General features: G+C 52.0%; 1 protein-coding gene across 7 annotated transcripts in view; it reads right to left on the reverse strand.

Moving 5' to 3' along the window:
- Positions 1 to 21,341, reverse strand: part of ADCK1 (aarF domain containing kinase 1) — a 142,581-nt gene that overhangs the window by 62,761 nt on the left and 58,479 nt on the right. For all 7 annotated transcript variants that reach the window (XM_057318619.1, XM_057318621.1, XM_057318616.1 and 4 more), the window contains one exon: positions 6,555 to 6,713. In XM_057318619.1, coding sequence (XP_057174602.1) covers positions 6,555 to 6,713 — 159 coding nt within the window. The remainder of the gene's footprint in view (positions 1 to 6,554; positions 6,714 to 21,341) is intronic.

Here is a 21,341-nt window from a genome sequence, read left to right on the forward strand (position 1 = left end):
ACAGAGCTGGTCATTTCAAATGCGAGACTTGGACCCAGGGTTTTTTCGCTCTTTTCTTTCCACAGCCCTGACTCATGCAATTCAATACAGGATAATACAATAGGAAGTGTGAGATAAGGCATAAAAAGAACCGTTGTGGACTGTTAAAACTGCAACTGAAATAAGACTGACTGTTATTAAGTTATTATATCTTATAAAAGAAATAATGCTCTATGGGAAAACAGCACACTAAATGGAACGCCTGCATGGATCCGAACTGGTAAAAATGGATGTTCGACAAAGATCGAAAATCAATTCAGAGTGATGTAAATAGCCTACAATTCATGGGGTTTATCTTTGTTCCAATAAGTTATTAAAGTGCACACTTTTTACAAAACAGAATTATAGGGTGAAGAGAAGCTTCCATGGGATAGTCTACATCTCTGGGGTTTTTTACTGTATTTTAGAAAAAAAAATCAGCTGTTGGAGTCCGTGCCAACACAAACATTACCTAGCCACCCACTGTTCAATCAACACATTCAGAAAAGAAACAAGATGACAGACAAGCGTGCACTAAAAATGTTGTTCAAAAAAGTCAACGACATGACCGTCACAGGTCTTTAGTTTTAGAGACCTCGGCATGGGCCAGATGATATCAAACAGCGGATCAGATTCTGTGGCTCAGACCAGAGTCCCACCCTGGTGTGGGAGAGCGCCTTGGGGACAGGTGGTACGTGGAGAGCAGGAGTCAGATGCTTTAGGGAGGGACAGAGCAAGGGGGTATTCATCATCAATTCCAGAAGCTTGCGAGATAACAGGGAGTGATACGGCGTGGTGCTACTGGGACCTGGGGATATGGCTTTACCACCAGCTCGCAGGCCCTCGGGGTCCTGCCATGCTCTCTGACAGTGAGAACGGCAGTGAGATCCAGCCCGCCGAGCTCCCTGCTACTGTGAGCCAGCCCGCCAGCAGACGAACAGACTCTGCCTTGTCAGTTCACCCCTTTCTGCTGAATCATTGTTCCAATCTCTGGGCCCAATTAGTCTGGCTCTGGACAGCCACTCAAATCAATAAGAGTCACTGGCCGTGCATCTAGAAGTAGAGTTGCCCCAACTATTAAAGGGACAATATCAGGTGATAATGACAAAGCTGAAAAACACCCTTGGCTGTGCCTTTCTCTTTTGTGCAAAGTCACCAACACCATCAGGTGCATCAGACACCATTTACTGAGACTTGGCTTCCACCCTCCTGCTGTCATTCAACAGTCTATAGGAGAGACTGTCCCCTGCCCCAAGAGGAGTGCCAGGTTCACAGGACACACAAAACACGAAGGTGGCATGTGCTAGTAGGTGCCGACCCAGAAGCCATTCCCCTCACACTACTGGCTAACAGAACCCCAATTCTGTGCCTCTTCCACGTCCTCCAAGGAAGGCAGGCCTAAGCCTGAGAAGGTGAATCATGATCGGTCTCCCGTCTCTCGTCAAGACTGGTGTAGACTTGGGCATGTGGCCTACTTTTCACCAATGAGAAATGAAGGAAATGCTATTGAGGGGCTCCTTTTTGATAAGGAATATGAGGGAAGAAAAAGGCCCTCTTCGGCACTGGATGTCGTCTACTTGTCACAGCAGGAACTGCTGCAGCTGTTTTGGGACCATGAGGAGCATTACCTTAGAAGGACAAGCCAGAGGAGAAGACAAAAGGAACCGGGGTCCTTAAAAACCACAGTGAAGTGTGGGATCAGTCAACCTTGGAACAGTCAACACTACTTCTAGGTGTCTTCAAATGGACGTAATACAGGTTACTATTATTTACACCACTTTCAGCTGGATTTTTCTGGTACCTGCAGCCTAAAGCATCTTAACTGATACAACCAGTAGCAGTCCCCTACCCCCTCACTCTTAAAACCCTCCCTCCCAGACCAGTCTTTACAGCAGATATGCATTTGGATTTAGCAGCTCACTTCTTCAACTGCAAATATTCAAAAGTTATGCCTGTTAGTCACTGTCTTCTTAGTATGAATTACTCTAGTCGGATTATCTTCCTTCCAAGATGATGCTGGGAGGCATCACAGAGTTGGAGAAGAGAGAGGGACAACAGTGGGCAGTGGGAGAGAAGCATGAGGACACAAAGTACTTGGAGCTGTCATAAAAAGCAGCAGCAGAAAGCTACGCTTTTCCTCACCCTGTCTCCAAGTTGCTGGTGGCTAAGGTGGCCCTAACGCCCCCTTGAAATCACTCGTCTCCTGCTAACACACATGAGAACCTTTCCGGGGTTTTCAATCCTAAACCCAAGGTACTATTCTAGGTCAGGACACAGGAACAAGATTATAAGACTCATTTCAAATATAAAAAGAAATGAGCTTTCCAGTTGGGCTCTTCTCCGTTTCATAGAGAAGGCCGAGGCAGGGAGGATGTTCTCCACCGGAGACCAAGCCCAGCGAGAAGGCAGCAGCATTAGCACTGCTATTAACACGGACGGTGCGTGGAGGTGGTGACCTCGGCCTCAGCCACTGTGCACGAGCCACTCTGCACTCCGCACACGGCTGCTAGGCCGTACTTCCCAAGGAAAGCATCTGATGCTTATCTCCAGGAGGAAGATGCCAAATCTTTATTAGTGCTATTATTGCTATTGACCTGCCGGCAGCCATTACTTAGGGAGTCAGTGAGGCTCTGCGTAGAGAAATGGTGTCAGCTGTCCTTCCAGCCCAAGTGGGTCCCGATGGCACTGCTGGGGAGAGAGCAGGTTCCTGCCTGACACAGGAGTGGCTGCAGGGTCTCAAAACACCCAGGGATGCTCTGAGACTCAGTTCACTCCCAACTACGGCTGTTGCATAGCCACTGACAGGTGCTCCAGAAAACCTGGGTTTCCAGATCGAAGCCCGGTGCCACTCAGGAACCCTGCTCCCGAGCCCTGGTCAGCTCCCCTTTCCGTCACACAGAGCAGCTCTTCCAAACCTTCACCCCCACCCCCGGCCTCCAATGCCACCTCCTACCCCCTCATTCTCAGCAGATGGTCTGGCCTCCTACTGCAGTGAAAAAAATAGGGCTATCGGGCTGGTACAACTCAGCTGCCCACTTTCCCTCCACCATCCCCCCTGCCCCACACACTCATCTGTGTGCAGCCTCACCACCTTCCTCCAGGCTCCGAACAAAGGCTGACGGAGGCGAACGCTTCCACCTGGGTCCTGACAGCCTGATCCCTGGAGTCTCCCCCAGGACCACATCTGTCAGTTACTTCTCTCTCCTGGATCTCCAGCGCCCCCACTCCACGGCCACCCTCCCCATCAGGGACAGCCTAGTCCAGTCCCCACCTCTAATCCTGTGCTTTGCTCTAAACACCATAGGACCCTTCCCACTGTCACCTGAGTGACACCTGAGTATTCTATGTCAACCACCTCCATTCCCTGGGGCCTCAGTTTACTCCCACCCCCTCACCCCATTCTCCTTGCTCGCCCCAAGGACTCTTAATCACCAAATCCAACAGGCCTTTTCCAGAGCTCTCCTAATTTTATCTCCCATTTAACAACACTGAGTAATTCTGGCAGACTGTCTTTTCCCAAATGGTTACAACAATACCTCCCATTCTAATGCTCTTCTAGAACCTGGTCATGCCCCCATCAAGAACTAGGGTATTCCCTCACCCTTTAAACTAAGGGAGCCTCTGTGACACTTGCTCTTACCAACAGAGTAAGGAAGAAGTAGTGCTATATGCTACCAAGGCTAGGTCATACAACGGTCACATGCTTTCCGCCTTATTCTCCTCAGACACTCACTCTTGGAACCCAGCCGCCATGCTGTGAGGAAGCCCCAACAGCTGTGCAGAGGCCTACCTGGAAGGACCCAAAGCCCTGCCCCCAGCCCCAGCTGAGCTGCCAGCCAAGTGAGTGAGCCGCCTGGAAGTAGATCCTCCGGTTCCATCAGACCACCAAGCTGGCACCGCAGGAAACACATAAGTCTACGAAGCCCTGCCCGGACCACAGATTCATGAGCAAAACACACGACCGTTGTTTTAAGCTGCTATGTTCTCTAACTCTCTTCTTGAAATTGTTTCCATGGAATGTAGCAGCACTGCTCAGTTCTGGTTCTCCTCCGACCTCTCTGGCCATGCCTTCTCTGTTCTTCCAGGAGCTTAACTTCCTGGGCCTACTCCCCCGACGACGGTAATCCTCACAGCTCTCCCCTTGTCCTCTCCTTTTCTCTTTGCTCCACCCTTCCAAGTGACCTCAACTACTCCCCCAGATTCACCCACCTACTATGAGTCTTCTTGCTGTTAAATCCCGCATCTGGGGGCGCCTGAGTGGCTCAGTCAGTTAAGCATCTGCCTTCGGCTCAGGTTATGATCCTGGGGTTCCAGGATCAGGTCCCACATCGGGCTCCCTGCTCAACAGGGAGTCTGATTCTCCCTCTCCCTCTGCTCCTTCCCCTGCTCATGCTCTCTCTCTCTCTCTCTCACTCGCTCAAATAAAAAAACAAAACCTTAATTCCCGCGTCTGTAGTTCCAGCCCGAATGTAGACCAGCAGAACAATCCCAGTCCAAATCTCCTGAGGCCAGTATCTGAATTCTCATGATGGCTCCACCACCCATTCCACCCGGCTCTGAGGTCATCCTGCCCCATCGCTCTCATAAGTAACTGCACTTGCCATCTAGGCTTGGCCTATGGGCAACACTGGTGGAATACTGGGGGCGAGAAGGAGGTGGAAACCTGTTGCCTCAAACAGCATCTGCGGCTCTGCCTCCCAGGTGATGGGCCCTGAGGCTGTGATCCACCTCCCAAAGGACCAGCCCGCCCTGGGCCAGCTCTACGGGTGACCCCAGCTCCAGGGCTCCGCAGAACCACCTCTTCTCCTTGTCCCTCCACCTTGAGGGTGGCAGTGGCTTCCTGCCGTTGGTAACTGTCTCACCCTCCCATTTGGCCTCTCTGCAATTTCATCCCCTGGGAGTCCCATTTTCTGTTTTAAATTCCCTCTGTTGGAAATACCTAGTGCAATAAAAATGTTTCTTCCCAACTGGACCCTGACTGATACACTAGTGAAAGGCACCCAAACTTAATCATTAAGCTGGAAATCTACAATTTGTTTTATTCTCCTCCCATTCATTCATACCAGTACTTGCCTCCACCCTATGGAAAGCTGCTCACAAAGTCCTGATGATGACTCCGCCCCTCGAGCTCATCCCTCCCCTTCACTCCCACTACACTGCCCTGGGTCACATCATTATTTTTGGCTCAGACCAGTGCGGCAGCCCCTCCATTAGTCTTCCTGGCTACAGTCTTTCTGCCTTCCAATACATCCTCCAGACTGCCAACAGACTTTAGTTTCTAATGTACATCTGATCTTGACATTCCCCTGATTTAAAATTCTTAAATGGTTCCCCACTGACTACAGGAGAGAATCAGATCTGCTCGGTTCCACAGAAGATCCATATTGGCGGTGTATACTGTTCTATGCCTTAGTCTGGAAGATGAGGCCCTCTGTGTTGCCCCTGCCTACCTTCCCAGCCCCATCTGCAACCACTCCCAGCCGTACCACCTGAACCAGCTCAAGCTCTTCTCCAAGCCCACCCTGTTCCTCTAAGACTGAGCCGGCACACAGGCTGGGCTATCCTTCCCCTGCCCGGCTGTCTTCACCGGCCCCTCTGTGAAGCCCCGCCCCCAACAGACCAAACATAGGGCTGAGGGCACCACGCAAACACCCCTTGGGCAGGGCTCATATCCCCACACTGTGACTGTCTGTGTCCAGACCTGCCCTTGCACGAAACAGGGAACTCCCCCAGGGATGAAGATGGAGCTCCCTCACTCCTGTGTCCCCAGCACAAACCTATCACCTGGTGCAAAAGAGACCTTCCATTGAGTGTGCGAAGCTTAGTCAGGGTGAGCTGAGGAAACAAACTATGAGTCCAGAGTGAGGAAAGAGAACAGGGGAAGGCAGCCCACAGAGAAGGGGAGGGACATGCTGGAAGGTTAAATGCCTGCCCTCCTGGGCCGGGTGCTGGCCACCGCCCAGCCAGTGCCCAGCTCACACTCCCTTGCTCTGGGGACAGAGCTAGAAAAGTCCAGAGACACAGTCTCCATCTGGGCTTTTCCTAGGAAAGCTTTTACGTAGACAAGCTTGTTCACTCAAAACACAGACAATAAGCAAACACGGAATCTGCCTAAATATTTCTATGTGATCTTCCTGTCATTTTTACATCCCTTGGTTGACCACATGCTTCCTTTTTGTTATGATTTAACAAATTAAGATGTAACTTTTCTACCCCCAAGGAAATCACTTTTGGTTCATCTCCTTTCTTCAACATCCACCCGAGGTCTCCTTGTCCCCAGCAGCTGTTCACTGTGTTCTAAGACCATCCCCAGACAGTTCCTAGGAACAAATCAAGACGAACTGACCAACCCAGCCATGGGTCCCCCAGTCACGGCATTGTCATGACGCCTCTTTTGTCATGGTCTCAAGCTTTCCTCTCCCACCCTGCTATTCAAAGGGTCACACTCCACCCAGCTGCCTTGAACCAGTGTCACTGGAGCCAGCCAGTTTCCAGAGAAATATAAAATGAGGACGAAGGAAGGGGCAGACTCTCACCTCCATCAGGAGAATGTCCTTCGAGCTCTGAGCCTGTACCTTTGGATGCTGGACCTTCACGGCCACTGTCCGCCCATCACGCAGCACCGCCTTGTGGACCTGGGCCAGGGAGGCAGCCCCCAGAGGGGTGTCATCAAAGCTCACGAACAAATCATGAATCTGTCAAGAATGGAGAGAGGACAGAGCAGTTAAGACGACTCAGTTCAGTGAGAGGGGATGGGCCAGGCCAGGGCTGCCTGATGTCCCCGATAGATTTTTTTGCTCTACCAGTTGTATGCCAACCCAATGCCTTGCTGGGGCTCTTTGCTGCTGTGGAGATTCACAGCAGGCATGTGGAGGGAGTGAGAGAGAAAACATACGTGGAGGGTGTGTCCTCATATGCATGCATGGGCGCCCTGAGCACCTCCATTCAAGGCCAAAGAAGTGCTGTCTAGCATGTTCAGAACTGAGGCCCATCTGCTCATTTAATTATGCACCATTGCACCCCTGGGGCTGTTACATATGCACCCGAAATCAAGAGTTAACAGAACGTGGGCCCCAGGCAGCCCAATACAGGCATCAGATATTCCAACTCACCAACACGGGAGAGCTCAAGGGAGCCCAGTTTGGAGGCTCCAAACCCAGTAGCCACCTCTTGTTCCTGTCTGAACAGCAGGCTCAACACAGGTCCCCAAGCCCACCCTCGGCCTGGCCACCTGGCAGAGACCCCAGGCTGCACAGCCCAGCCTTGCTTTTGATCCCTGCCTGCAATGCCACCCAAAGGCGGCCTTGGGCAGATCCCTTGCCTTTCTCTACGAAATGGAATGTGTGCTCCTTACTCTCTGTCTTCTCTTCCCTTCTTCCTTTCCTCCTCCCCTCTTAGAAATGCCATACCAAATTTTCCTGAAGGAAAAAAGTCTTTCTGACTTGAGCGGTCACACCTACATGGTCCAGATATGAATATCCTACCAGATGGGAAGGAGACCCCCAAAAGCCTTTGCAAAAATGTCCAAGGCTAAAATTCTCACCCCCTCCATTGCTTGAAGTCCCTGTATAGGTTCCCAGTCCTAGAAGGTCTAGACATTCACACACACACACACACGTAAATGTGTACACGCAGGATTAGTCCCATGGCCCTCCTACTCACGTCCCCCAGGCTCTCGTGCTGAGGCCCATTCAGTCCATGCCCCTGCTTCCCCCGGCACCCCCCTTCTGGAGCAGGCACTCTCTCTTGCCCCTCAGCCCTCTCCTCTCTTTGGACTTCAGCAGTCAGACGACCCTCGGCCACCATCCCATCCTTCTGCTTGCTGGGCTGCACCGGCACCTTGCTAATCTCCCTCATAAATCACTCCCTCCAGCCCTGTCATCATTTTTGTAGCTTTCACTAAACTCCATCCCATTTATCAACATCCTTTGGAGGCCAAAGGTCCAGGCAACATGGGAGGGGCCCACACTTCTCTGTCATGGGAGATGGGTATGGCTTGGCTTTCCTGTCCCCCTTCTTCTTCACTGGGTTTTTATTTGTGCCCCTCCCCGTGCCTCCTTGGCCCCCTCCTTCCCCAACCACATACTTGTCTTTTTCCCTCCCTCCTGAGTTCGAGGTTCCCCAAGGACCAGATTCTCCCTATGTCAATCACCCTGGGTCTCTCCACATAAAAACCCTTTATCCTGGACTTGGGCTTGGCTTGGGAGAACGAAAGAACCACCATCTCTGCAGACCCCATTAGAACATCAGCTTCAAGCAGGCAGGGATTTTTGTGCTTAGAATAGCACCGGAACTAGTTGGTGGCAAACACATATTTGTTGAGAGACTGAGTCCACTATTCTCTCCCTTGGAAAGGAATCAAATCAATCCTTTCTTCCTTTTCAAATGGCTAGACCTGGGCACCTGGGTGGCTCAGTTGGCTAAGCATCTACCTTCGGCTCAGGTCATGATCCCAGGGTCCTGGAATCGAGTCCCATATTGGGCTCCCTCTTCAGTGGGGAGTCTGCTTCTCCCTCTCCCTCTGCCCTTCCACCCTGCTCCTGATTACTCTCTCTCTCTCTTTTACTCTCTCAAATAAATAAATAAAATCTTTAAAAAAAAATGGCTGGACCTTCCTGCTCCCACACCCCTACTAGTCCAAAGGCCTCCTATGTAAAAGCACATGTCCTGTGTGGGATTTACTCAGGGGGACTCCACCTGCTACACCAGCATGGGTGTGAGGCCCCAACCTGGCCAATCAGAACCCTGAATGCCCTGGGTCACGCTGACTGGTTCAGAGATGGACACATAACCTAACTGCTCCAATCAGACTCAACTGTTTCACTTTTGTTTGAACTGTAGGAGAAGAGATTCTTTCTCTCTGCTGAACTTGAACGTAAAAATTGAACTTGAAGCCTGGAGCTACCAAGGGTCCCAGAGTAGCAACAAAGAGGAAAGCAGAGTCAAGAGATAGAGAAAGTGAATCCTGGTCACCCTGGTTGGGTGCCTTGATCTAGCCATGCCTGAATACCCACTCTATAATTCCTTTTTTTGCTTAAGTCAGTTTGAGTTGTTTTCTGTTACACAGGACTGAAGGGGCTCTGACTGATAGTTCTCGGGCCCCATCTGGGTTAGATGAAAGAAACATGGGCATGGTGCCCGACACCCCCAAGAGGCTCATTAAGTGTGGGTTCCTCTCCCTCCCCTACTCCCTCCCCTTGGTGCCCTCTTGTTGGGACAGGGATCCAGGAACAGAAGGGAGGTAGAGCTTCAGCAACATCCCCAGCCATTACATAATGAAATGAACAACTGCCTTTAGAAACCCTCTGCTTATTCCTGAAGGAGCACCAAGGAGAATGCTTTGTGGAGCAGATCTGTGAACTCAGACCCTCACCTCCCAGGCAGCTGGAAGGGCCCCATCTGCCCACTGCAAAGGGACTTGCATCTGACCCCACTCCTCACCCCAAGCCTTCATCTGGCTCCCTGGGAACATTGGCTTGTTCCCTGAGAAGGACAGCCAGGCTTCAAACGAGTGTCATTGCAGGGACGTTGCAGAGTCATTGCCACTGAAGAGTGACATGGCATCACTGGGGCTGCCAGGAGCACTCCGGGGAGAGGTGAAGGAAGGAAAGGGCTGAGGCAAGCATCTCCCAATCTCCCGGGTAAGAGGAAGCCTGGTCCACCATATCCCCAGGGCCTGCGAAGGGGGCCTCCCACCATTTCCTGTCCCCACCAGTGAAGGCAGGGTGTCTAGAACTCAGGATACCACCCAAGCCCAGGTGCCAACTCAGCACCCTGAACTAGGCCCAGCTGTGAGGACATGCCCTGATCCCCAGCTTGACCAGTGGAAGCAAAGAGAGGCATGGGAAATGCACCACTCACTCCGCACAGGGAACCTGTTGGGCAGATCCCCACCCCACCCCTGCCCGCCCACAACCTCCCCAGGGCCCTGCAGCCATCCTTTCCCCTCTATCAGGAAGCAAGTCACACACCCACACCCTCCTGTGCTTACACACACACATACACACACACACAATAATTGATTGCTAGTGAATGTTCCTAGCTGGCTTATAAAAAAGGTAATTAAAGATTGGTGCTGCAGCCTGTAATTAAATATGAATAAAGTATCTCTAAATGGAACCTTGATTCAAAGTGCTCAGTGGAAGTACTTTACGCTGATAGATAGTAAGGAAAAATAGACCCTGTCCCAAAAGCAGAATTATACCCCCTGTGCAGCCGACACCAACGCCACCCCTCCCATCAGGCCCCGGCCCACAGCCCTCTGAGCAGAAAGCCATTAGCAGGAACCAACTGCAGCATGGGCAGCAATTAGACTCAAGCAGGGCCCTAAGCTGCCTCCAGTCGCTCGCAGAAACCTGTCTCCCCTTCTTAGCCTGTCTCTCCCCTGTTCCTCTTTCTTTCCTCTGGGTCTGGCGGCAAAATCAATTAAGTAAAACAACTGCATTTTAAAATGACTAGTTATGTGCTTTTTAATTACTGTCGGCCCATGATTCAAACATATCGATGTCCATGTCTAGAAAAGGAAAAATAATCAGGAAAAAAGTTTCTCTAGCTTTGTATGATCTGTTTTTTTAGGGTGTGTGTGTGTGCGTGTGTGTGTGTGTAAAAGCAAGAGGCAGTGTTTGCTTTTTTATGAGCAGAAAACATCAGAAGGGCAAGAAGAAATGTGTCACCCCCCACGGCTCAGGTTATGACTTCAACAAGCTGGCATCAGCTGGGGTCCAGGAAACCGAGACCACGTGACTTTATACCCAGGTACAAGGCAGAGAGTGAGAAGCTCCAGAAAGTTAGGTCTATCGATTCCCACAAAGCCTGTTTTCTGGGCAATGTTTCCAAAATGCCATACTGGGCAGCCAAGCACTGACAAGGGTCCTCATTTCACCCAAAATAAGGTAACAGGAAGTCAGGATCTTCTGTAAAAGCCATAATATGACTCCTGGGAGGAGTTTCACTTAAGTCTCTCCATCCGCCAGCCAGCCTCAGGCTCCTCACCAGCCCCAGGAAGGGCGATGTCCTGGATTTTCCAAGATGGCCCAATTTCAAATACTCCATCCTGCTGTCCCCAGAGTCATGAACATCAGACCTCTTCTGGATTTACTACCTCAAATATCATTGACATAAGATAACGCCAACTAATCTAACAAACCCAGAACTGGCTGGCTCCAGATGAAGAGGCAGGAGCTTGCCTCAAAGCAGGCAAGTCCAGGCCTAGCTGCCAAGGCCAAGCAGTTCCCACTTAGGAGCTGGGAAGACAGCCCAGGGCACCTGGGGAAGGTTACCATGGCATCAGCAGCAAACAACATCTGGCTCTCGAGGTCTATAGATGCCCCTCTATCCCCTGCCTGGCTGGGTGCCAGAAGCCATCCACGACAATCTGATGCGGAGAGGGACAAGTCCCCGTACTAATGGAGTAGCTGGAGTGAACCTACCCCACCCCCCCGGCCCCACCCCCAGCCTGAAGCTGACAAGACATCTCCAGCTACCTAGGACTCTGCAAAGCCCAGACTACCTGCCTCGAGCAGAAAACCCCCCATCACTTCCCATGTGCCTCTGCTGGAAACCTACTCCTTCCTCTCGGCATCGTTTCCCAGGGACCTGCCCCAGGCACCCCTCCAGCTCATCATCACCCTGCCAGCTGCTATCCAACTCTGCTGCAATTCCTACTTCTCCTGCTTAAACATGCCTGGTTTGTATCCCACCTGTTTAGGGTCATTCCCGCCCCTGCTAAGTAACACCTGACACAGACAGTAGGTAGGTGACACGTGCCCTCTCACCCCCGCCCTGCAGTGGCTTTAAACTAGGTCCACAGGTACTTAAATACTCCTCCCTTTGAGAGGTACAGCCTACTGCCCGCCTCTGAGTGTGAGCTAGATTAATGACCCGCAGCATACGCAGGAAGTCAGTGCAGCCCTCCTGAGACATCACCATGACACCCTCCTGCCCTCTCCTGGATAGTGTGCTCCCGGAGCAGTGAGCTGCCATGTCACAAGGACACTCAAGCAGCCCGTGGAGAGGTCCGAGGATAAGGAACCAAGGCCTCCTGCCCACAGTGAACCATACTGGAAGCAGATTCTCCTTCCCCACTCAGGCCTTCAGATGACTGCAGCCCCCTGCCAACACTCTGACCATCCCCTCACAGAGACTGAGCCAGAACCATCCAGTAAGGCACTCCCGAATTCCTGGCCCACAGAAACTGTACCCTATCAAATGTTTGTCTGGGGGTAATTTGCTGTGCAGGAACAGCTAACTAATACACCCCAAGCACACCCATGCCAGGCATCACTAATCAATCACAGCATTCATTTCTGCTGCAGGCCCCAGTGATGCCTCAGAATCTCTCTCCACACGGTGCTCCAGGCTGCCACTACCAGCTGACCAGAGTCAATCTAGGAAATGAAACCAAGCTGCCATGCCTTAGCTCGAGTCAATCAGCAAATACTCACCTGCAGGCCTGCCACATGACAGGAACCATGCTAGGTACACGGGCCAACAGAACAGACACCATCTCTGGCCATGAGGAGACCTCAGTCGGCAAAATAAGGCAACAGCCTCTGGAAAACATACCTGCATTTTTAACAGGGCCTGCTGGAGACAGTGCCCCCTGCCCAGTGCCCATTCCCCCAACCCCGACAGGACCTTCTGGTCAGGTCAGAAGAGGGGACCTCCAATAACACGATGTAGACCCCGGGGGGTCGGTGGGGAGGGCAAGGCATCCAAGCGTCTCTTCGTCCCCACTCAATAGCTGCCCTGCCTCAAGGTGGGAACACCCCCACCTCCAGCCTCCCACACAGAGCAATTTATTATAATACAAATAATAACAAGCATAACAGCTCGAGGACACACAGTCCCCGTCTTCCACAGAATCTGCGTTCTCTCGGGGGTTCTGGAAGATCCAACTATCGGTTCTGCAGAGGCATTAGCTATTGCTACGGCCTAGCTGGGAAGAAAGAACGAAGGGCAGTGGCAGAACCTGAGGCCTTTCTTGACAAGGGTCAGCCACAGAAATTATAAAATAGTGTTGCTGCCTAAATTTGCACACAGAGGCTGGCACAAGGCTCCACTCTTACCAATTTGCTAAGAGCCTCCAGGTATAAGATAATCATCCATCTGGCTCTGCCAAGGGCATCATGGTTCAGACAGAGCTTCCTTCCTCCCACAGGACAGTGGCCAGCAGCTGACAGAGAAGCGAGAAGCCAGGAGCAGTCACACCCCAAGGCCACGGGCGTGTTCCCTGGGAATGCCCACCAGCTGGCCAGGACGGCAGGACCTGAGGGACAGTAGGGCGCAATAACTCCAATGCAAGGTCTGGGTCAAACTGCCCAGGCTCAAATTCTGGCACCAAGCTACACCGACTTGGTCAGTTACATGACCCATCTGTGCCTCAGCTTCCTCATCTGTAAAATGGGAATTTCAACACCTACCTCATAGAGTCACTGTATGAAACAACACACATAAAGGGTCTAGAATATAGCCTATGGAAGAGCCCCAATAATTATAGCAGGACTACTGGTTGCCCCATCTAATGCCTCCACGAAGGGGACAGAGTGGCAAAACGAAGAGAGCACCGGACAAAGAGTCAGCAGTAGTCAGTAGGCTCTCAGGTCTGTTCTGTCAGTGAGGAAAAGCCACCATATTCCTTTCTCCTCCAATCTATCCTCCACATGCAGCTAGAGTCTTCCAAACATAAGTTGATCATGTCACTTCTCTCTGTTTAAACCACTTCACCAGCTTCCCAGAGCCAGACTCCTTAACACAAGCCACAGAGTCTAGTCCTGCCCCATCCCCTCCTTTAAATCACAGCGCAGCTGTCACCTCCTCAGAGAAGCCTCCCTGTGTATGTCCTCAGAATTCAGGTGCCCTTCTGGAGAGCAATGAACACAGCTGCACTCTGCCTTGACTTCTATTTGCTGAATCTCCCTCTTCCCCTCCAAATGATAGACTCCTTCCATTTTTTGCTCAAAATGTATCCAAGGCACCTGATGCATAATTGGTGTTCAATCAATGTTTCTTAATGAATGAATGAGGTTCAATTTTCCCCATCCTCTTTCTGGTGAGGGAACTCTGGGCCTTCCAGATGATCTGGGGTAGCTAACACACCTCCCGAGGTGGCTACTGTTCCTTCGAGGGAGCTGAGGGAGCCTCACGGGTGCAGGGCACTTCGAGAGCTGCTGGTGGAAGGACTCTATGGAAATGTTGTGATAATAATGATTAATAAAAAGCAGATAAACACCCAGCGTGGTTGGCCAGCCTGGGAAGCCATCCATTAGATCTGTCATTCATTAGAGGTGGGGGCAGGGGCAGTCCAATCAGATCGCCTCAGCTTAAGCAAACCTTCTGTAAATTGTAGGCTGCAGGCACTGACATTTGATAAATTATTCTTCATAATCCACCGTTGGTTGTCATAAATCTAATCTTTCAACGCTCCCCATCTTAATAACTTGTACAGCCTCAGGGTGACGTGTCTCTGTCTCTGCCTGTGACAGAGATCTCTGGGATAGAAGAAACTGTGCAGAATGAGGAGCAGTATGTAGCCAGGACCCCCCACAAGCCAGGGCCCAGCCCAGGTAGGGATTGGTGGGGTGATCACAGTGTAGAAGCAGTGAGCCATCCTTGGAGTCACGGGGTGTCCGGAAGCCAAGTGCTTACACCCCATCACATGAGTGAGAGGCCCAAGAATCAGGCGGACAGCTCTACCCCTTCTATGGCAACCTACCCACGTGAGGACGTAGTACCTCTTCTTTAAACTTGAGCTTGGTTTGGTATAAGGGATGTCAGGACATTTTTGCTCGACAGGGACTAAATGCTCAACCCAAGGGTACTCTCTTAAACCTGCATAATGTTTGTTGCCCCCAAAGTGGTCTTATGTGCTCTCTACCTTCTCTTGAGATTACACAGAGGAGATATAATTGCCCCCACTTTATAGAGAGGAACATATTCGCTAAAGTTCATTCATTTATTCATCCATCAGATGCTTAAGTGACTAATAAAAGCAGGGCACTGTGCTAGTCACCAGGGACTCAACGGGGACTGGGTCTGAATCAGGAACAGCCCCCACCCTCTGGAGTCACTACTGGAACTTGAAGTCCAGTGGCCAGGCAGGAATTAATCAAGTAATCAAGGGTAAAGGTAAATGGCCAATTCTGATAAGTGATATGAAGGGAGGGGTAGCTGATACCATAAGAGCTTGTGTTCAGACAGGCTGGTCTGGGAGTGCTTCTTGGGGGAGGTAACAGAGAACTGAGACCTGAAGAATGAGGAGCCAGTTAACTAGACAAAGGAAGGAAGGAGGAGCCATCAAGGCAGAGGGAAGGGCTTGTGGGAACCGTACATAAGGAGAATAAGACATGAGAGCCAGAAAGAAGATGGCCAACAATTCCCAACCCGGAATCCAGGCTGATGTGGGCCCCCCAGGTCTCCCCCTGGGGGAGGAGTCCTCATCCACAGCTCATGCCCGTGGTGGGGGAAAAGCCCGGCCACAGTGTCGCACATGCATTTCGGGCAAGGCCTGGGACTTCTGAACCTTGATGGGCTCACCCTCATAAAACTGTAAAACTCCAAAGGCCTCTTTCCAACAACCTTCAGATGGTCCTACACCCAAAAATAAAGGAAAAGAGAAAATAAGGCACAGGCGTCCTTGCTCACAGTGGCACCATTTCCTGTCAGGACAGACCTCCCCAGCTTTTGGGAAGTGGCAAAATGCCCCATGGCAAATGAGCCTAAGCTATGTTCCTATGCCTCAGAGCCCCAGATAACAGAGCTCAGGTACCAAACACCTGAGTAAGAAGTTTTCCAGATTCACTCTGCATGTGACAGTGGCAATACCCAGGGATTTTTAATACCCAGCCTTCAGGATTTACTGGGAAGAGAAAGCCCACATTTGGGGGACATTACATGCATGCCTGGCTGACCCTGGTGAAATGAAGGGATGGTAAAGAACATCGGCTCTGGTGTCAGCAGCCCTACCTGCCAACATCTAGCTGTGTGGCCTTCGGCAAAGTGCTTAGGTCCATGAACATTCTGCATCATTCTGGGAGTGATGATAACAACACTCATTTTGCAAGGGTGTTCTAAGTGTTAAAGGATATTACACACCTAGAGCAGGGGGCACAAGCGATGGCCCTTGGGCCAAATGCAGGCCCATGCCTGTTTCTGTACCGCCCACCAGCTAAGAATGCTTTTTTTTTTTTTTTTAATTTTTAAATGTTTGAAAAAACCAAAAGAGGGCACCTGGGTGACTCAGTTGGTTAAGCATCTGCCTTTAGCTCAGGTCATGATCTCAGGGTCCTGAGATCGAGCCCCACATCGGGCTCCCTGATCAGTGGGGAGTCTGCTTCTCCCTCTCCCTCTGCCCCTCCCCACCCCTCACTCCCTCTTTCTCTCTCTCTGTCTCAAATAAATAAATAAAATCTTTTTTTAAAAAAACCAAAAGAATAGCATTTTGTGATATTTGAAAACTATATGAAATTCGATTTGTGTCCCTGAATGAACTTTTATTGGGACACAGCACGCCCATTCATTACACTTTGTCCGTGGCTGCACCCACATTGCCATGGCAGAGGTAAGCAGTTGTGACAGAGACCGTACGACCTGCAAAACCTCAAATATTTCCTAGCTGGCCTGATGGTGTGCAGAGAAATGGGTCCCCAAAGATGTCCATGTCCCAATCCCCAAAGGTGTGATTAGGTGAAGGCTCCCCAGATGGGGAAAGCGCCTAGAGGACTAGGGGCCCAAGGTAATCACAGGGTCCTTATGAAAGGGAGGCACGAGGATCAGAGTCAGAGCAGCAGATAGGACAGAGGGAGGTGAGGTGAAAGAAAGAGAGAGAGAGATTGAAAGATGCCACGTGGCTGGCTGTGACGAGGGAGGAAGGGGCCACATGCTGAGGAATGCAGGCTGCAGCCTCTAAAAGCTGGACGAGGCAAGAGGTTCTCCCCGAGAGCCGCTGAAAGGAATTTCAGGTTTTCTGGCCCACAGAATGGGAAGATAATGTGTCTTGTTTGAAGCCACTAAATGTGTGCCCATTTGTCACAGTAGCACTAGGACCCGAACCCAGGCCTCCACCAGGAAGAAGCTTGCTGACCCCTGACATGGAACATTAGCGTACCACTCTTAGTACACGTCTGTTTTGTTCTTTCGTTGCATTTCCCAGGGCGATGTTGAGGCTGGACGGCTGGGGAATGGGACAGGGGCCATACTGGCAGTGTGCCCCATGGGAGCGGTGGGGCCCCGGGGGAGACGTACTCCCGTGGCGGTGATTTGCAGGAGCTGCTCCAGCTGTGAAAGTAACAGCCTCTCCTCCAAACCCAGCTACGGGGACACTCACACGCACACACACACACTCTCTCTCTCTCTCTCCAAACCCAGCTACAGGGACACTCACACACATACACACACTCTCTCTCTATCTCTCTCTCTTCAAACCCAGCTACGGGGACACTTACACGCACACACACACACACACTCTCTCTCTCTCTCTCCAAACCCAGCTACAGGGACACTCATACAGGCACACACACACTCTCTCTCCAAACCCAGCTATGGGGACACTCATACACACACACACACTCTCTCTCTCTCTCTCTCTCTCAGAGCTCTCATTAGATCAGGGTGCTGATGACTTTTTTTTTTTTTTTTAATGTCTGGAAACCAGGAACCCAATGCTGGACCCAGCCCCTCCATGCTAAACCCAAACTGCTCAGTCCCACACAGACTCTCCACCAAATCTCTGACCACTGAGTCTAAGGAGAAAGGGGGCCACTGTGCAAAGCCCAGCCCCGCAGAAAAATCACTCCCCAAATGGCCAGCAGGGTGAGCAGCTCACACGGCCCCACCAGCCCCCTCAGCACCATGTCTGTTCTCAGGTGGCCCCCACTCTTCATGCCAGAGTCCTGGGAACTCAGTGTGCCTTTCCCTCCCTCTCAGCCCCTTCCCATTTAATTCTTCCTTGAGTCCTGTTGATTTCATCTCCAAAATACATCCATCCACTCCTCTTCCCAAGCCACCATCACTCTTGTCCAGATGACCACAAGGGCCTTGTAACTGTCCCCCAGTTCCAACCCTGGTCCCTGTGCAGGCCACCGTGGATGGTGCCATTCTCTACAGAGAGCCCATCACTGGCTGCTGACCTCGGGTCCCCGTGCATGCCCGACACACATCTCACCCCCTTCTGTCCCCAGCTGGATCCATGCTCTTTCCCACCCGAGGCCTCTGCATTCTCTGTTCTCTCTGCCTCCCTCTCCTAAACATCCCTGGTCCTAGCTGAATTGCTACTTAGTCCTCAGAAAGATCCCCCGGCCTCCCAAACTCAGAGTACCCTGCACTTTTCCCTCGTGGCATTTATCACCAGTGCCATTAAATTTTTATTCTTCTGGTCGCTTGTGTAACATCCGCCATTCCCCTACAACTCCATCAGCAGCACCGTGGCGGCAGCTTGCTCAGCTACATAACCCCTGGCACCCACACAACAGAAGTCTGGCAAACATCAGCTGAGCCAATAAACAAACAGACAGATGACTCGTGACGTCCAAAGGGAGAAAGGCTGCAGACGGTCCAAACACACACCTGTGGGACAACCAAGCAGCCCAAGCTGAGCACCTGCCCCCACCCGGCCAAGGGCCCCATGTTCCCAGCCCCAGCCCTGGGCCCAGGCAGCACAGGCCCCTCCGGTCTCGCCCCAGGGTCAGGCACCCCCACGCCCCGGCCCCAAGGTGATGCCGGCTCAGGCCACTCCACCTGCCCAAGATGCCCTCTCTGGGCCTTTCTGCTTGTTCTCCTTTTGACAGCACTCAAGTCCTGCTCAGGTTTTGCCTTCTCCAGAAGACCCCAATTCGCCCCTCTCTGTGACCCTACTGCGGATTCCGAGAGCACCTGAGAGCTGTGGCCCAAACCTCAGATGACCTTCTCATCTCACCCTGACCTCTTGTTGACTGTCTCTAGCTCCGCCTGTCCCTAAAACAAAAGCTCCTCAGGAGTCAGAGTCATGGGCTGAGTCAGTGACTCAACTAGAGGGCAACACAGTGCCCTCCTGTGACTCTCCCGCCCCGTCTGTGCTTCTGTGCAGAGTTCTGCCCTCTGAGTGAGGGAACTAGGGTTCCCATCCCACCTCTGCCACTACCCGGCCCTGTGACCTTAGGGAAGTGGCTTCCGTTTCTCCGGGTCTAAATTTCTCACTTGGTAAAGGGGGGTGTTGGAGTCTGATAGCCTCCCTAATTCTGTGATCCTGTAACTCTCTTTCCATCCTGCACTCCTAGGATGGTGCCCCAGCCCACAGCAGCCTCCCTCTCTACACACACACACACACACACACACACACTCTCAAGCCTGGTTCTCCACCCGGAGTCAGCTGACCCTTCCTGGGACATACACAGGCACACGCACAAGGAGTCACCTCCAGAGTGGCAGAGGCCAGGCCACGGAGCAGGGCCTCCCACGGCGGAAACCACCAAGGGAGCCCGGCCTGGGACACAGGCATGCTCCTCGGGCCCATGAATAAAGAAGCAGGCACAGCTGGCCTATTCATAATCAGCATAAAAAATTGATTAGCCCTTTCCAGATTAAACATTATTGTTTCAAGGATGAACATAAATCAGCCAGACGTGGAGGGCTTGCTTCTCTCCGCTGCCAAGGCGCTGCGGCAAGTAGACCGTGCGTGGGGACCTGGGCACGGTGGAAGGAGAGGAGGACTCCTCCCTGGAGAAGGGCCCGGCTCTCAGAAGGTACCTGGGGGGGCAGAGCGCTCCTCACCCCCATCGCCAGCCCCCTGCCTGCGAGCGCAGAGGGGCAGCACCTTTTCCAGAGGTGAGGAGAAGAGCCAAACCACCTCACCGAGCGCTTCTCAGAGCACCTCCTCAGCCATGTGATTGGCTCGTGAGGCAACATAGGTCCAGGGCCAGCCCGGGGCCGAAGGCAAGATGGCAGGCCGGCGCGCCGTTAGGGGAAAGAGCGTGGCCCTCAGGCGCAGACTGGGTCTCACAGGCCCTTCGGTGTGGCCTTGACCCGGCCCCACACCTCCTGCAGCAGCCTGTGTGACTGAAGTACCTACGTCTCTGTGGACAGATAACACTCAGGTTCAGTTCCCAGCTGGGCTGCCGCCCCGCTACTGATCCTGAGTTACTTAGTGTTACAACTTAGTAAGCTTCATCTGGGGAAAATGGGGAGAGGGACGCCGAACTCGCCTAGCGTCTGTGAGGACTAAAATGAGGCTGTGCGTTTGAACACATCTATCATGTGCTAAGGAAGGAGAAAACGATAAATATACAATTCCTTGACCTGCTGGGGTTCCCCACCTGTCTGTCCCACCTCCCACTCTGGAATGCTGGGAGAAGCCATAAACTGATTGCATGGGAAACCTGGGGAAAGGCCCAGGGCTCCTTTCAGAAAGCAACAGAGTGCCAGGACCGTGGGATCTGCAGTCAGCCCTGGTTTTGTTTCCCGACTCAGCCTCCTATCTCTGGGCAACCTCAGAGACGTGTCTCAACCTCTCTGGCCTTGGCTTGGACAACAGTACTTCCTCCGCAGGGCAGCTCTGGGGATTATAGGGTAGCAGAGCTACACCGCACCTGCCGTGCCTGCCCGCCCATCCCTTCAGATCTTCAGATCTTTCCCCTGCTCCCTCCTGCAACTTCAGCATTTGTATCTGAGCGGGGGGGGGGGGGGGGGGGGGGGGGGGGGGGGGCTCAGGAACAACCATCACTGTGAATTTAGGAAACTGGTTTAAGGGGGGCACGTATTGCATGGTGCACTGGGTGTTACACGCAACTAATGAATCATTGAACTTTACATCAAATAAATAAATGAATAAAAATTAAAAATTAAAAAAAATTAAAATAAAATAAAAAATAAACACCCAACCTTCTCCCTTGGCCCTTGGGTGGGATGAATTTAAGATGAGTGTTCGGCACCATTTCCCAGTGTCCCCCCAGCAGGAACTGGTTTAAGCGCCTTCTCTTCCTTGAACCACGTTCCCACTTCCCTCCTGGCCGCACCTGACCTTCCCACCAAACCACCCTCGCCGGAATCCTCTCCTTGGAGTCAGCTCAGCCAGGAAGAGCACTTCCCACATGGTAAGCATCCAGCTGAGGTCGGAGATTATGTCCCCTCTAAGACAGTGCGGGACCCGGGACTCCAGAACATTGCTTCTGCCCCGGCCATCACCAGTAAAGACCATCCTCTGGCTCACGTGGACATGGGGAGAAGGTATCAGAGCTACAACAATCATATCCACCCCACCCACGCTGCCAACCCTAGCCCTGAGCAGCCTGCGAGGAGAGACCCCTGCAGCGGGAAGGAAAGCCATGAGTTCGTGCAAGGAGAAGATGAGGACC

This window comes from Ursus arctos, unplaced genomic scaffold (genome assembly GCF_023065955.2).
Source record: "Ursus arctos isolate Adak ecotype North America unplaced genomic scaffold, UrsArc2.0 scaffold_25, whole genome shotgun sequence".
In the NCBI taxonomy this organism is placed as follows: domain Eukaryota; kingdom Metazoa; phylum Chordata; class Mammalia; order Carnivora; family Ursidae; genus Ursus; species Ursus arctos.